Source organism: Manis javanica, chromosome 15 (assembly GCF_040802235.1).
Source record: "Manis javanica isolate MJ-LG chromosome 15, MJ_LKY, whole genome shotgun sequence".
In the NCBI taxonomy this organism is placed as follows: Eukaryota; Metazoa; Chordata; class Mammalia; order Pholidota; family Manidae; genus Manis; species Manis javanica.
This window is the reverse complement of record NC_133170.1, coordinates 62478931-62494575: the sequence shown is the minus strand read 5'-3', so window position 1 is coordinate 62494575 and position 15645 is coordinate 62478931. Positions and strand designations below refer to the sequence as shown.

At 52.1% G+C, this 15645-nt stretch overlaps 1 protein-coding gene across 1 annotated transcript in view; it reads right to left on the bottom strand.

Annotated features, from left to right (window-relative positions):
* Positions 1–7957, bottom strand: part of LOC108385061 (transmembrane protein 132B) — a 310363-nt gene extending 302406 nt beyond the window's left edge. The window contains exon 1 of the mRNA XM_037014453.2: positions 7550–7957. Within this exon, the coding sequence (XP_036870348.2) occupies positions 7550–7616 (67 nt within the window). The 5' untranslated portion in view covers positions 7617–7957. The remainder of the gene's footprint in view (positions 1–7549) is intronic.
* Positions 7958–15645: the final 7688 nt, after the last annotated feature.

Here is a 15645-nt window from a genome sequence, read left to right as displayed (position 1 = left end):
CCTCTCTGCTACCCCTGCTTCATGCTTCCCCTCAGCACTTACCACCATTTAATCAATAGTGTATTTTAGTTATTGATTAGTCCACTATCTGTCTTTCTCCACCTAAATGCTAAGCCCCCAAGGACAGAGGCTTTGACCTGTCTTGTCCCTTCTGTGTCACCAGCTCCAAGAACAGTGCCTGGCATAGCACAGACACACAATAAAAACATACAAGAATGATCTAAAGCAGGCATGAAGACTGAGAGGATGGGGGTGAGATTTCAAGGGAGGAAATCAGCAGGGGTCAGAGTTCAGGGCTCTTCTGAAAGAAAGGGAAACTGAGTCTCAGAGAGGTTAAGGAGCCAGACCAGTGCTCCCAAATCTCCCAGTTTCTTGAGAAAAGCCAGAAGCCTAGGTATTGACATCTCCCACTTTTTAAATGCTGGCAACTAACAAGAGAAGTCTGCAAGCCAGATTCGGCCCAAAGGCAGTTGCCAGTGGTCCTCCACAGGCCTGGAAAAGCTCTGACTCCCTGCTACCCTCGAAACAACTTTTTTGGCAAAATGATATTCTCCATCTATGCCAGGCCCCTCCCCTCCCATGCACTGTGTTGCATTATTAAATGATGAACTTTGCTTTATTTAGTAGACATGTAGATGAAAGTTGTGTGTCAATCAAATTCTATTTTCTCTTTCAATTTCTATAACATTTTAGAGATCTGTAAATTCCATCTGACCCTGTGCTGGCATTGGATTCTGACATTTGCTTGTTATTTTCTGCCCCTCTTAAACTGGACATCACCAACCTCTGCCCATTGACTAACTCTGGCCCTACCTGCTCCTTCCTATGCTAACAGACTCTGGGTGAGCAGGGTCCCCTCCCACCTGGCCTCCCCTTTCTGCCTCATCCTTCCTGCCCAGGTGCCTCCATTTCAACTAACCTGACCCCCTCAGCCCCCCAGGAGAGCCAGCAGCCTGCAGCAGCAGATGGCACAACTACAGAAGGGAAAAATACCACGCCAAGGATATAAATGTGGCCACAGAACACAACACAGAGAAAGCCAGGCAAACAAAGGGAGCCAGAGGGCGGGGAGACCAGGCCGAGCCAGCCTGCAGCTCCAGACTTCAGGAAGGGAAGCCAGGACCCCCCAGCAGGACCCCAGAGTAACCCCAAGAGCGCTGGCTACAGCCACAGCAGTATTTTTATGTGTCCATTTGCTCCGATGCATTATGAACCCTGATAGGAAGCATTCCACGCACAAAGTAGACATTAGAGATGCGTTATTTACTGAGTCCCCCTCCCTAGGCACTGAAGTCTGGGCACTGAGGCGCAGCTGTGATGAGTTAGGTCCCCCAACGGGTTAATTTAGGTTAACGCCGCAAAATAGCCAGGCTCAGAAGCACCAGGCAATTCTAGACACTCCATCACCCTCAGCAATAAAATACAGCAAATCAAATTGGACTGTATTGATTTTTTTTATGTAACTGTTTTGGGGCCGAAGTGTAAGAAGTAGGTATTGATCAGTGAAGGAATCAGGTGTCAGGGCAGGGAGCTGGGAGCACCCTGTCTGTGGAGCCAGGCAGCTTGAGCAAGAAAACATCAGGATTTAACGCCAAAGACCCTGGGCTTCTTTCTCTGTTTCGCTTGGCAGACAGTGGGCATCAGGGGTCCATCCTGTACTGAGCGGGAAGATGCAGAACTAGCGCCTGGCTGAGGAATAAACGAGTGACCTGCACTATCTCTCCCCGGGGAACAGATCACTGCCTGACATTACATTAGGTATGTTTGTCCACTGTCTTATCGTCTTGTTCTGTAAGAATGACAGCTGCTCAGAATGGGGGATATGTCTCTTCTATTCACTGCTGTGTCTGTGGTGCTTAGCACTGATTAATCTGGGTCTGCTGAATGAATGAATGAATGAATGAATGAATAAATGAGTGAGTGAGCTGGCATTTCTTAAGCACTCGCTATGTACCAGGCACTGTGCAAAGAACCTTGGCAAGGATTCACATTCCTTTTGCCTGGAACACCCTTCTCTGGGTGGGCTCTTCCTGATCATTTAGGTCTCAGATAAGATAAATGCCACCTACTCCAAGCAGTCTTCCTGGGTCACCCAGTCACTCCCATCACATTGCCTTCTATTGCATGTGTTGCATAAAGTACTATCTGGGACTTTTCCTATCTGTGTATTGTTTGGCTCCTTGTCTATCTCTCTGTCACACGGAACCTGCCCTAGAATGCAAGTCCCTGAACTCAAAGGTACCAAAGACTGAGGGGGCAGAAACTGAAGTAAAACGCCAGCACAAGAGGGCACCTCAGAGGTAAGCAATACAAGCATCAGGAGCTTTGGGAGGAGACCCCACCCTGCCACCCATGGGCTGCGTTGTCTTGAGCAGGTGTCTCTGTTCCCGAGCCCCCCTCTGGGGACACATATGAGCCCCTAACCTCTCTTTGTGCAGCCACCCAAGAATCCAGTGAAATCCTAGAGAAACAACTTGTAGGTGCTGAGGGTCCACCATCCTTCACCTCCCAGCTTCAGTCATTACAGCTAAAAGCGCATCAACCCTTCCCTGAGAAGCCACAGGCTGAGCCAGACAGCCCTCCCACCCTGCTGGTGTTCCCAGCTGTGTGATAAGGTCAGCAGGGGGAGTTCAAGGCCTGCTGGAGGCTAAGTGTCCTCCCAAATTAATAGGGGGAAAATGAACCCCAGGTAATGGATTAGGAGGTGGTGCCTTTGGGAGGAGATGAGGTCATGAAGGTATCTGATGATGGGATTGGTGCCCTTATGAAGGAGCCCCCATGAAACTTCCTTGTCCCTTCTGCCATGTGAGGACACAGTGAGAAGAGGACCCTCACCAGAAGGGACCATGCGGGCCTCTTGATCTTGGACTGCCAGCCTTTGGACTGTGAGAAATAAATGTTGTTTATCAGCCACCCAGTCTGTGGTATTTTGTTACAGGAGCATGAATGACTAAGACGGGGCCTGTTTTACTGAAACTGAGGAACTAGATCTGGCCTAGACCAGATCTCCCAATTTCCTGAGAGAAGCCAGAAGGCTGGGCTAATAGTGACATCACCCACTTTTTAAATGTTGGCAACTAGCAAAAAAAAGTATGCAGGCCAGGCATGGCCCAAAGGCAGCCAGCAGCCCTCCATTGGCCTTCCACAGCAGCTCGGTTTCCCAAAACACCCAGGCCCTCCCTGCCAATGAACCCCAGGGCTCCTGACTTTAGAAGGGCTAAAATTCCCCATAATGGGTTTCTCAGAAAAAAAATCCTGCCCTCAACTCAAAACACATCCTTAGATCCCCTGGGCCCAAATTAGTCTCTAAATCCAACAGATTGCCCACAAAGCACAGCACCCATGAACATAGACAAGATAGCAGTTATGAACACTGACTTGGCCGGACACGCCATGGCTTCACATCCAGGTGATGTGGCCACATGACCTTGCACAAGCCATGGCACCCTTCTGGGTCTCAGTTCTCCCATCTGTAAAATGGGCAAATACAAGTCCTCACCCCACTGGGATTGTTGAGGACTCAATGAAGTAAAATCTGTGAAGAGCTTAGAACATACAGTGAGCTGCAGATCAGAGTTATTGAGTTGTTTCTGATTCTGTGGTGCACGGAGATGAAAGGACCAGGCAGGAGACCAAACGGAAGGGAGGGGAGGTCAGTCTGCCAAAGTCTTGTCCTTTAGCCATCTAATCCCTCAGCACACAGAGTTTAAGATCCCTAGTTGCCTGCAGAGGTGACTCCAATCTGTTTTATTTCTATGGCTTTAAACCTTAGTTCGCATTAATAGATGTGTCTGTTGCAGAGAGAGAGCAGAAAAGAAGGGAGAACCCCAAGCAAAGGCCAGCACATGGAAGGCACCCCGCAGCCACCCACCACCTTGCAGTGTAAGTTGGGCTTGTCCATATGCCAGTCCACACCATTCTGTGCAAGGTTGCAGAGGGGAATCTGGTGGTAAGGTGGTGGGTAAGGCAGACCAGTGCCTGAGCTGGAATGCTGACACTGTGTGACCTCAGGCAAGTTACTTAGCATCTCTGGACCCTCAACATCTTCACCTGTAATCTGGGAATAGTGAGAGCATCCACCTGCTGGAGTGGTGAGTATTGACCCTCTCACATTCACACAAGGAGAGGCCCGGGATGAGGCCCGCAACACAGTGAGCAACTTGCTTCCATCACCATCACTGTGATGATGTGCTGCCTCTCTTTCTGAAATAACACCCGTTATTTTGGCCACCCCAAGCAAGCAGCTGTCATTCTCATGACCTTGGGCTCCTAAAAAAGAGTCACAGTTCCCTAGGACCAGACAGCAGAAGTCCTTAACCAGAAAGGCTCTCCTGCATAGAGTAACAAGGTCCTGGGTGAGGAATTTTTAAAAAGAGTAATTATGTGAGCCACAAGGCCCAATCTGACACCAATTCACTGTGCAGCCCTGAGCAAGTCACTCCCCATGCCTGAGTCTCCTTTTCCCATGGTGAAGGGGGCTGTTGGATGCCCAAAGGTGCCTCTGTCACCCATGCTGCTGCCTCTGCACCAGGGCACCTCCATCCCCCACAGCGCTGAGAGGCAGTGCATCAGCCAAGTCCCACTGCTTCAAAGTGAAGTGGACCCTCTCTGTCCCATTCAATCTTAGACCCAGCAGAAAAGAAAGGAGCCACCCAGCCGCATACAACTGGCGGACTCATCCAGGAACAAGACCCCTGGAAGGGCTTTGCCGGCGCAGGGGCCACCCTCCCAGACTTCACACCAAGAGAGGGTTTCCTTTGCTCCCTTGGCTCATGGCAACCATCACGCTCATTGTTGGCTCCAAGCACAGCAGCTCAAGCAGAAGCACCACGCCTCCCAAGTTCCCTGCATCCGGTGAGGGGTGGGGGACCAGGGGATGAAATGATTTACTCTGGGAAGCTCCACTGTACCGCCATTAAATCACTCAGGGAAGGCGACAACATTTGCATACCACCCCCACCACCTCCCTGAAGAGCCACACCATACACAGGCAACCCCCCTCCCAAATCACTATTGTAATGAGAAAGGAATATACCACATGTCATGCCAAGGTGCCAGGCATTGCTAAGAGTGTCTCCGTCTTGAAGCCAAAGCCCCCACCCCACCACTAGCAGGCTCTGCCACTTACAAGGCCCCACTGTGGATGGGGCTCTCCACCCACCCCAGTTTTAGAGACCCTGAGCACAATGGGTCAGTGAAGCAAGCCGCGTCCATTTTCCCCAGCAGGGGACTGTAATAGCGCCGCTAATTTGCAAAGCCATAGTGTGCACAAAAGTGGCTTGAAGAATGGGGGCTCCCTAGTCGCTAAGCTGGGGGATTTGTGCTGACTCTCCCCAAGTACAGTTCCATATGTTTAAGCACTTGCAAGGCTGAAAGAAGTACACCCACCACACACTTTACCATGGCAGCTGCCCACGCGGGAGGGGGGAGGGGCACAGCCGACAGCCCCTGTGGGTGATGGGGGGAAAGGGCGTCCTTCCTCGCCTCCCAACTCTTCCAGTCCCTCTCCCAGAATCTCAGCCAAACGAGATCGGTAAATCAGGCCAGAAATTATCCAGAAAACCCAACCAGCTCTGAGGAAAGAAGCTCTAGTTAATTCCTCTGAACCTTTCAACCAACGGTAGGCAGCTAAGTATCTTTCAGGAATTTCAGCCTTGTTTTTTTTCCAGCTCTCCTAACCGGTGCTAAATATAGAGTCATCCAACTGTCTCTCTTGATGTCCCTGGTGGAGACTGGAGAAAGGCTTACATGTGCTTCTGAGGACCCAGCCATGGCACTGGGGGCTCTGCCCTAGCGACATTTGCCAAACAAGCTGCCCAGCTGAGCCCCTTGGGGAAAGCAGCAGGGCAGCGTGGCTAGGAGCCCGCCAGCAGCAGGTTTCAGAGCTGGCACACCCTGCCAGAACCCAGGCCTCCCAGCGCCCAGAGCAAGCTCTTCTCTTGCTTGGGGGAAGGGGGTGTTCACCATGTTCTCTTACAAAGAAAGCATTAGGCAGGCAGCTTCTCTGAGTGATTTCCAATATTCGCTTATAAGTATATCCAGGCAAACGCTGACCCCCGTGGAGAAACAAAATAGAGACAAAACTGCAATTTGCAAGTCTGAGGGAACTGGGCACTTTTGGGAACAGGTCCCAGGGCTTCCGGTAAGCCTTGACCACCTGCAACAGCCCCTGTTATGTACCACAGAGGAATGCTGAGAGCAAAACAGCCATCAGAGCTGCTTATTAGCCAAGCATATTGAAGATTCATCCACACTAAGCCCAATGCCACTCTCTAGTTTGAGCCAAAGCTGAATACCAATGGGTATCTCTGAAGTAACGTTTTCTCCAAGTGGAAGGTTTTATTAAATATTTTGGGTCACTTAGGGACATCACAAGAGGTTCATGTTTACTTTTTCCATGCAAATACATCACACATTAAGTTGGCGTACAAGGTTTCCTCCTAACTGCAACCTTCCCAAGACAGTTAAAGCTGAAAAGTTCAAGTTGTATTTTTCTCCTGCATTCTGGGAGTCTGTGGTGGTTTGTTTGTTAAGAAAATGAGACGCGATTTTCTAAAGCAAAAGCTACCTGCTCCCAAATCATGAGTCCTGATTTTTAAAGGTTTGGAGAAGTAAGCTCTCCAAATGCACATAAATTTTTCTCGTGACTGTTCCCGGTTCTTGAGAGCCTTTAGGGTGTTCCCTGCCGCCTCGAGTGTGGGGAGGACAGGGACTGGCATTTTAGGATAAGCTTCCTCTAGAACCAATGTGTCGCCACACCAAGGTGGTAGGAAGCTTTCCAAACTCCAGCGGAGACAGAAAATACCTATTTTGCCTTTCCCATTCTGGCAACAGCTGCGCGGATGCCAGCAGAGAACCAGGTTCCCTGGTACCCAGGCAAAGGCTCTGGGCATCACCACGTTCCAGTGGCCCACCTGGCCGCTTGGGGTCAGGGCGCTGAGGCAGCCCGCTTCCATGAGGCGAGCAGCGGACTGCTCCTAGGCCAAGGGGAGGCCACTTGGCAAGGGGGCACCAGGCGGCGGTGGTGAGGGGGGTGGTGTAAAAGCAGTAGGGTGCCACGGGGCGTGGGGAGAGGCTGCGGTCAGGCAGGGCTGCGCCGACCGAGACGACCTCAAGGCTGGGGCCCCTCAGGTGTGCTGGGAACGCACCGCCCTGCGTCCGTCGGCATCAGGAAACCGGGAGAGGGGTCCACCGACGCAACTGCCACGGCCAGATCCCGCGGGAACCAGGATCTGGGGGATGTTGCCCCGAGGAGGGGCGGGGAGGGGTCAGGTTCCTGGAGGTGCGCCCCCACCCGCCTCGAGAGGCCGGAGCCCCCGGTCTGTGGTCCCCGTGCGTCCGAAAGAGATCCGCAGGGGGGTTGGGGAAGAAGGCGGGCGGGTTCTCGCGCTGGGCAAAGGTACCCCTGGATTCCCAGGGTCTCCCCAGATCTGTCCGAGTCCGGGAGATGCAAGCTGCCAGGGACTTGAGAAGGAGGTGGTCGCCCCGTGCTGGAGCCAACTTTGTGCGCGGCGGCCGGGGTCGGGGCTGGGGTCCGGGGACGCGTTACCTGGGCACCGGAGCGCAGTCAGCGCAAGCAGGAGCCCGAGCGGCGGCGCCCGGCCCGGGGGCGGCATGGTCCTCGGCGCGCGGTGGGCGCGGCGCGGGGCTGCTCCTGACGCGCGCCCGGCCCGGCCCGCGGCTCCCGGGAGCAGCCCCGGGCGGCTACGCTCGGGCGCCGGGCATGGCTGGCTCCCAGGGCGCCGCTCTTCCCCAGACGCAGGCGGCCGGCGCGGGCGGCGCTTCCTCGGCGGCGCTTGTGCGCGCTCTCCCGGGCTCCGCCGAGCGCGGCGGGGAGCTGGGGCCGCGCGGGCTCAGCGCCCAGCGCACTCGCTGGCCGCCCGGCACTTGGCCCGAGTTGCGCGGCCCCCGCCGCCACCGCGGCTCCTGCGCCCCAGCGCCCGTCCCATCCCGGGCGCGCCGCCGCCGCCGCCTCTGCCCGCGCCAGCTGCCGGCCGCCCTCGAGCCAGCGAGAGAGTGAGTGAGCGGGCGGGCGGGCGCCGGGAGGAGGCGGGAGGCGGGAGGAGGGAGGGGCCGCGGCCGGGGGAGGGGCCGCCGCCTAGAGCCGGCCCCGGGCGGCCGCCAGGCAGAGACTGCGGGACGTGCGCTCCCCAGCGTCCCCGAGGGAGGGCGCCTGGCTGCGGAAGTCTGGGGAGCCCCGCGGAGAAGGCAGGGCGTTGGCGGGGACAGGGGCCGCAGGAGCGGTGGCCTTCCAGCCCAGGGCGGCCAGCTGTGGGCGCAGAGGCGGGAAGTTCCAAGGTCGCGGGGTGAGGGAGGCGGGGGGCGAGGGGTGTCTTCGGGAGGGGCGGCGACGTCTCGCGGGCAGGTGTCTGCGGGGGACAGGGACTGCGAGGCTGAGCGCAGAGTAGAGCTCTCGGGGTACATTTGGCCCAGCTTGGCCGTGCCTGGGAGGGGAAGGCAGGGGTGGCCTCCGGGAGTCAGAGGCGACCTTAGGAGTTTCCACTGAGCGCGAAGACGCGGGCGGGGTGCGCAGGCTGGGCGGGCGGGGAGCCTGAAAAGAGAGTGCAGAGGTCTCAGGGATGTCTACCCAGATGAGGGGCAGGCACACGCGGGGGCCCTTCTGCACCGAGCCAGAGGATGCGCTCTCCGTGTTCTGGCAGGCCTAGGAGCGCGCGGAGGCGGAGCGCGGCCACAGCAGGCCGCGAGTCTTGTCGCGGTGCGGGGGACCAGCTCCCAGCGCGCGGTCAGACAGCGGCCGCGCCGGCTGTAGCGGAGGCGCGGGTGGCGACTGGGTGCTCGGGTTCTTCCAGCCAGAGAGGCAAGGCCTCAGCGCGGGTTACCGGCGCCTATTATCCAAAAGTCCTAGGTCCTCCTGCGCCCCATCCCCAATCCCGGCCAGGCTATGCGGGCGCAGCAACATGCATAAATCCTGCCGGGCGCACGTGGGGGTAAGTGCAGCAGTTCTCAGATGCCTCCGAAATTAACCCACACTGAAAGAGCAGGGGCCTGGGGAGGCGGGAGCACCCGCGATTGAGGGCTCTGCCCCAACCCCCCCCCAAACCAACCATTGGCTCCCGTGTCTCAGTTTTCCATGCAAAAGTGGGTCGAACTCGTTGGAAGTGTCAATAAGGCAGCGTGGGATGAGGCAGAGACATTTGGGATATGCTTCGGAGCCCTAGAGTCTTGGCTGAGGAGACCCCCTCTGCCGCTCTATGTAGTTGTTGCTACCTGGGGCAGCTCATTTGACCTCCAGATCCTCAGTATCTCCATTTAAGAAATGGAAGCCATGGGGGCATCCACGTGGCATCCACCTGGCATCCCAGGTAATGCAAATAAAGCCTCTGACCTATGAAATAAAAGATTGTTTAAAGGGACCCCTGTCCACATTCTCATTCTCATCATTACAGTCATTAATATTATGTCTGGTTTTCCTGTGGGCCCAGGGCTCACATCAGAACAATCCTCCCCTCTCCCAGCTGGTGAGAGGGGGACCGCAGGGGACAGGGCACCTGCTTCATTAGTACAGACAAGCTCATTAGCAGAGGCAGTGCTCAGCTCTTCTTAGATAAAAGGAAGAAAGAGCTGGGGGGTGGCGGGGTAGAGAGCCTCTAGCCCAGGTTAATTGTGATGCATAAAGGGATTTTCCCGTTGCACCGAATAGGCTTCCTTTTCAAGGAAGCCATGCCCTGGAGGAACCCCCTTCGGGCTCTTGGCAAGGCCTGCAATGCATGAGAGCCACATAACAGGCTGACTACGAGTGGTCTCCTTGGGCCTGAGGTGGCCTCACGAAGGGCCCATCTGTTGCCACTGTGACTCTTTTTCCAGCTGTGAGCCTGATCACCCAGATGCTGTCAGGCCATTCTTGGGATCCTCCATGCCAGCTGCTGTAGCAACCTCTCCTCTTTCCCACTCACTCATTCGCAAGTATTTGCTGAGCTTGGCACCTACTGGGTGCCAGCACATACTGTGTGGGATGATAGTGAGATGGAAAATGGAGTGTGGGTACCTGTCCCTCTAGAAATTCTCTCTCTCACAGGGAGAAATGCATACACAGGTCATCTCGAGGAATTAAACAGCAGGAGGGCCCTGGGGTGTTTAGGCAGGGAGGGCAAAACCCACGTTTGACCAGGTCAGTGAGGTCTAGGGGTCTGTGACTGAAGATAAGAAGTCATTTCCTGGCAAGGAACATGGGAAGGGGTCTGAATCGATCCAGTAAGTCCCAAAGCTGAGGGTCATACAGTGTCAGGTATGATGGTGGACAGATGGCACTCATTACCACCCCTTCACACTCAACAGAGCCAGCCCCAGGGCAGAGCTGGGGCTGGGGCATGGGCATACCTATCTGCCTACCTTTGCAATCCTCCTGGTCACTGCACTCCAGGCCCCCCTTCCTCCTGCTTGCAGGGTCCCACCTCCACACCTGTGCCCTGCAGGTTCCTCCTCTTGGCACACCCTTCCCAGGGCTTCCCAGGGCTGGCTCTTTCTTCCTTCAGACCTCAGCTCAAATGTCACTTCTTCAGAGAGGCCTTCCCAGACCATGCCATCTAAAACAGACCCCCCAACATACCCCACTCCCTACCAAGCTCTGTTCACACATTGTTCTAAGTCTGCTGTTACAGAGATAAGGTAGACACAGCCCCCACCCTCCCAGACACATCAATCCATGCTGATGATGACTGAACCAGAGGCCAAGGAAAGGTATCTATTTTTTAGGGTAGCTTTTCCACACCCCAGCTGTGTGACTTTGGACAAGCCCCTAAACCTTTCTGAGCATTTGGGAGTAGTGGATGAGAATTACAGCCCTACCTCAGCCTGTCCCATGGCTGCGTATTAACCGGGCCCCTGGGTCTACAGATAATGGGGTATTTCAGGCATCATTCTAACCAGGAAAAAGGCCTTCCTGGATCCTGAAGGGCTCAAGGAAGGTGGGAGGGTCTGCCAGCAGTGACCTAAGAGATGCCACGGCTAGGCAGAGCCCTCCTGTCAGGCCCACACCCTCCCTCCAGCGAGCAAACCCAGAATCTCAGCTCCAGCCCCCAGGCTTCCTAGCCTGGAGCAGAATCATAGGAATTACACAGCCCAAACGCTCCCTATGTTCCTAGATGAGAAACAAACAGGGAATGGTCCTGCCCCAGGTTCCGTAAGTGCAAGAAAGCAGATCCAACTAGGAGGTATCCCAAGGCCCTCTCCTCCAGGCTGGGCTCCCGCATTCCTGCTACCCCGACTTACCGGGCCCTCTCGTGCCCTTCCCCATCCCCTGCTCTACTACCACACAGCCCTGCGCTCTGCCAGCCACAAGAATAGAGTGACATTGCCATCTCGTGGTTATCAGTGGCATTGCGGGCCTGACCTGAGCAGCTGAAGAAGACTGTAGACAGGGCGGAGGTCTAAGGAGCCCTAGGCTGAGATTTCCCACCTGCCCCAGTGCGCAGAGGCTTTAGAAGACCCCTGTATCCTTTGTACCACCAACATATCCAACACGCAGGTAGCAACTCCGTCGTGACCCTCCAGCTGAGATATTCTTTGCAAAATGGACTGTCTTCATTTTCCAAGGCAAATATATGTTTAGCTTAACTGGTGGTTGATGTTCCCTTCAGGAAACAGAATTGACTCAGAATACATTTCCCCTATCCTGGATGGTGTGGAGGCGGTGGGGAGGGGGGTTCTCAAAATAGCAGTGGAGCTTACTTATACAGGAGACCAAGCATGATGCACTTGCTGGCACATCTGGATATATGGACCAGTGATGGAGGAAAGAGGGAGCCCTTTCTACCAAGTTTTCCAGGGGCCCAAGACAGAAAGTCTCCCATAGCTATCTCTATCCCTGTCCCCTACTTTATCTTTCTGTATACCACTTCTTACTACCTGGCATCATATGTCCAGGGAGTGATTTCATTATTGCTGGTCACTGGAAGCACAGCCCCTGTGTGATAGGAGGGCTCTGGCAGCCTCTTGACCTTGAGGCACCACAGTGCCCATCACTGACTACAGATGGCAGAGCAGAAAGACAGAGATTTTGACAACATCTGTGAGCCACAGTGTCAGCCTCCAGACTTCCTGTTCACTGAGATGGTAAATGAGATTGTTGAAACACTGCTATTCAGACATCCTTTATTTGTAGCTAATAACAGCCTAAATGATAAAGGCAGGTACAGGAAAAGCCCCACATGGACTGTGATATGCATTTACCACTCAACTAAATAACCTAAGTCAAATGGTAGAAAAATAACAGAAAATAGTATTTCCTTTATACTGACTTTGTGAGGGTTAAATTGTTTCTCCAAATTATGTGTTACTGACAGAAAAGATAAAAATATTGAAAAAGCATAATCCCTGCCCCTCTGAGATAGCCTCTTCTAAAATATTGGTGTTTCTCCGGTCCCTTTTCTATGCATACCCTATATAGAAGTTATGTTAAATGGGCTCCCATGATATGAATTGTTTTAACTTGCTCTTTGCACTTAACGATATATTATGAACATCTTTCCATTTAAATACTTTTCTATATGATTATTTAAATGCATACAATGCCAAATTATGGAAATGCCATAATTTGTTTAACCAGTTTTCATGTTGCTGAACATTTGAGGTTATTTACAATTTCTCACTGTTAAATTTCTCATTGTGTCACTGTTAAAAAGTAACAGTCTTGTTCCTGCACCTTTATACATGTGCGTGATTAGCTCTTCAGGGCATATTCCTAAAAAACAAATTGTCAGGTGACAACGTGTATAGTGCCGGGATTTTCACACCAAGTGTTTCCCATAAAAATATGAATTCATTGTTCACCATGTAAGAACTTGTTCATTATGCTTCAGAAGATTGGAGACTGACAAGAATTAGGCTTGGGGTGGATTAATGATTGTGCATTGAGCATTGACTCCCCTATACAGAATTTTATTGTTGTTAACAACCATTTGATCAATAAATATGAGAGATGCCCTCTCAAAAAAAAATACGAATTCAAACTCCTATGATTGCTTAGCAGTGTCCGTTTGCTCAAATCTTCATTTGAAGTCTACAAATCCAGCCTTGTTTGTTTTACATATTCCATTTTAACATATACTCTCTGGCATATGCAATTAATAAAATATTTCCACTTTGGGTTAGTTCATTATACATTATGAATTTGTAAATATCAAGGAGACGGTTGCAATGAAGTTTAGAAATTCAGTGAAATCATCACTCATTATAATTTTATCTTCACTAGTTGGAATTTTTTAACCCAATGCCCTTTAGTAAAATCTGGGTGTGAGAGATGATGTTGTGTCATTGCCAGGAAAATGGGTGGGCTTTCCCATCCACATAGCTCTTTTGACCACATATGCCTGTGTGTGCTTTTAAATATTTTTTATTCCTCACAAATTATATTTATTTATCAGTCTTTGTTTAGGAGAGCTTCCTGTGGGAAAATTAGAGAACATTTAGGACCACGCTGGGATTAATGTTAATTAGCTTCTCCAGGTTTGCAAAGCACCACAGCTCCAAGGAGCAGGATAAAACGTGTGTCCTTCAACACAGGACAGGATGGAGTGAAATTATGAAAATACAGTGTAGAAATGAGGCCAGTGACTGGTGGGGACTGGGGGAAGCTTATACATCCCTCCTTGGAGGAGAACCACAACAGTGTTTTATTTCATAACAACAACTTAAATCAAAAGGAATTTATTGTTTCACATAATCAAAGTGCCTGTGACTTCAGCCTGGCTGGTTCCAGAAGCCCAATGTCCCCAGAATTCTATGTCAGCAGAGGAATGGCAGGGAAGGAATATCGTTGGCCACCGTGAGGTCACATGCATACTCCTGGACCAAAAACTGCCCAAGGGAATGGGATTTGCTGATTAGCCAGCCCTGAATCCCACCCTGGAGCTGGGAAGGGTATTGGCCCTGTGCAAACCCCGAAGCCTGGGAGGGAGGGCTGGGTGCCCCCAGCAGACTCTAGGTGATGTTTTCAGAAGAGGGATGCATAGAGGGTCAAAACAACAGATGTCCACTGCAGGTGGATTCCATGTGAAAAACAGACCCAGAAAGAACACCGCTTTTGATGAGGGAGCTTCCTCCTCACCCTTGCATCCCCAGGACTCACTCTTCATTCTGCAGGTAGAAGATAGAGGTGAAGGTGATGCTTATTATGCTTTTCAGACTGAAAAAAAAAATTTTTTTACAAAGAAGACAAGTAATGATTCTATAGCATCTTACTACACTGATGGACAGTGACTGTAATGGGGTATATGGGGGGGACTTGATAACAGAGGGAGTCTAGTATCCATATTATTGTTCAAGTAATTGTACATTATGATACCAAACTAAAAATAATTAATCAATTAATTTTTTAAAAAGTTTTTGTTTTTAATATGGTTGCATTTCCTTAAGCATGTTTGCATTGAGCCAGTCCTGCACTCTGGACCCTAGAGCTAGGATACCCCAATTTTTCACAGGGAACCCCTCTTAGCAAGGCAGGAGGTCTTGATTAAACATCCAAGCAGCAGTCCCGGAGATGAGCTCACCCGGGAGCATCATCAGTGAGTTTGCACGTCCAGAGCCTGTCATTACGCTTCCCTGCCGGAAGAAGGAAACCCGCCATCATCAGCTCAAGCGCCCTCCTCGACATCTGATCACTTGAATTTCACCGTCTTTGTCTTACTGTTTCTTAAGACCTTCCAATGCGACAAGCCATTTAACCCTCCCAGTAGAAGTGGTTGGGGTATTTTTACCCCCATTTTACAGTTAAGGAAACTGAGGCTCAGGGATTTAATCAATGGCTTTGTTCCAAGTCATTACAATGGCAGCGTTGGGGGATGAACCAAGACCTAGCTGTCCCCACAGCCCTCTCTGAGCCACCACAGTGCTCTTCCTCCCTCAGTTCAGACAGCCATTCCGATGTCAAGATGCAGAGCTCCCTACCAAAGGGATAAAGCACCATGTCTCCATCACACACCCTCTAATGTGGTGCTCTCAGACCAGCTGCCCCGCTAGCATGGTCCTGCAGGTGTTAACCGCTGAGGACTGCCTGTCTCCTCCCAGCAGCAGTAGATATGAACAGGGCACAGCAACCTAGGCCGTTCAGCTGGTTGGTGGCAACTCACAGACGCTGATGGCTGGGAAAACAGGGGCCTGCTAAAAGCACTCAGATCCCCACCATGAAAATTCATATGCGGTGAAGAGCCCCCTGGCAGTCCCTAGACAGGCCCAGCAACTGTTCTTGGAGGGGAGGGGGGTGCCCCCCAGTTTATCAAGTGCAGTGGTGAAAGCCCCCTGTTGGTACAGCCTCCTTGGAACCACACCATCTAAATTTCATTGCAACCGTCTCCTTGACATTTACATATTCATAATGTATAATGAACTAACCTGAAGTGGAAATCTTTTATTAATTGCATAAAACAGAATGTATATTAAAAATGAATAAATAAAACACACAAGGTTGAGTTTGTAGACCTCAAATAAACTGGCTGTGGAAGGAGCCTTCACTCACAGGACTCCTTGGGATTTGAGGACAGGATGGTGGCTGATGTGGCTCTTGGAGAGGTCAATGGCTTTCCCTCATCATCCCCACGTAGGGCGTGAGAGCTTCTGTCAAGGCTGGGATGCCTTCTGTTAAGGTCTGCTGCAGCCTTAGAGACACAAGTGAGGCTCTGAGTTGGAGAT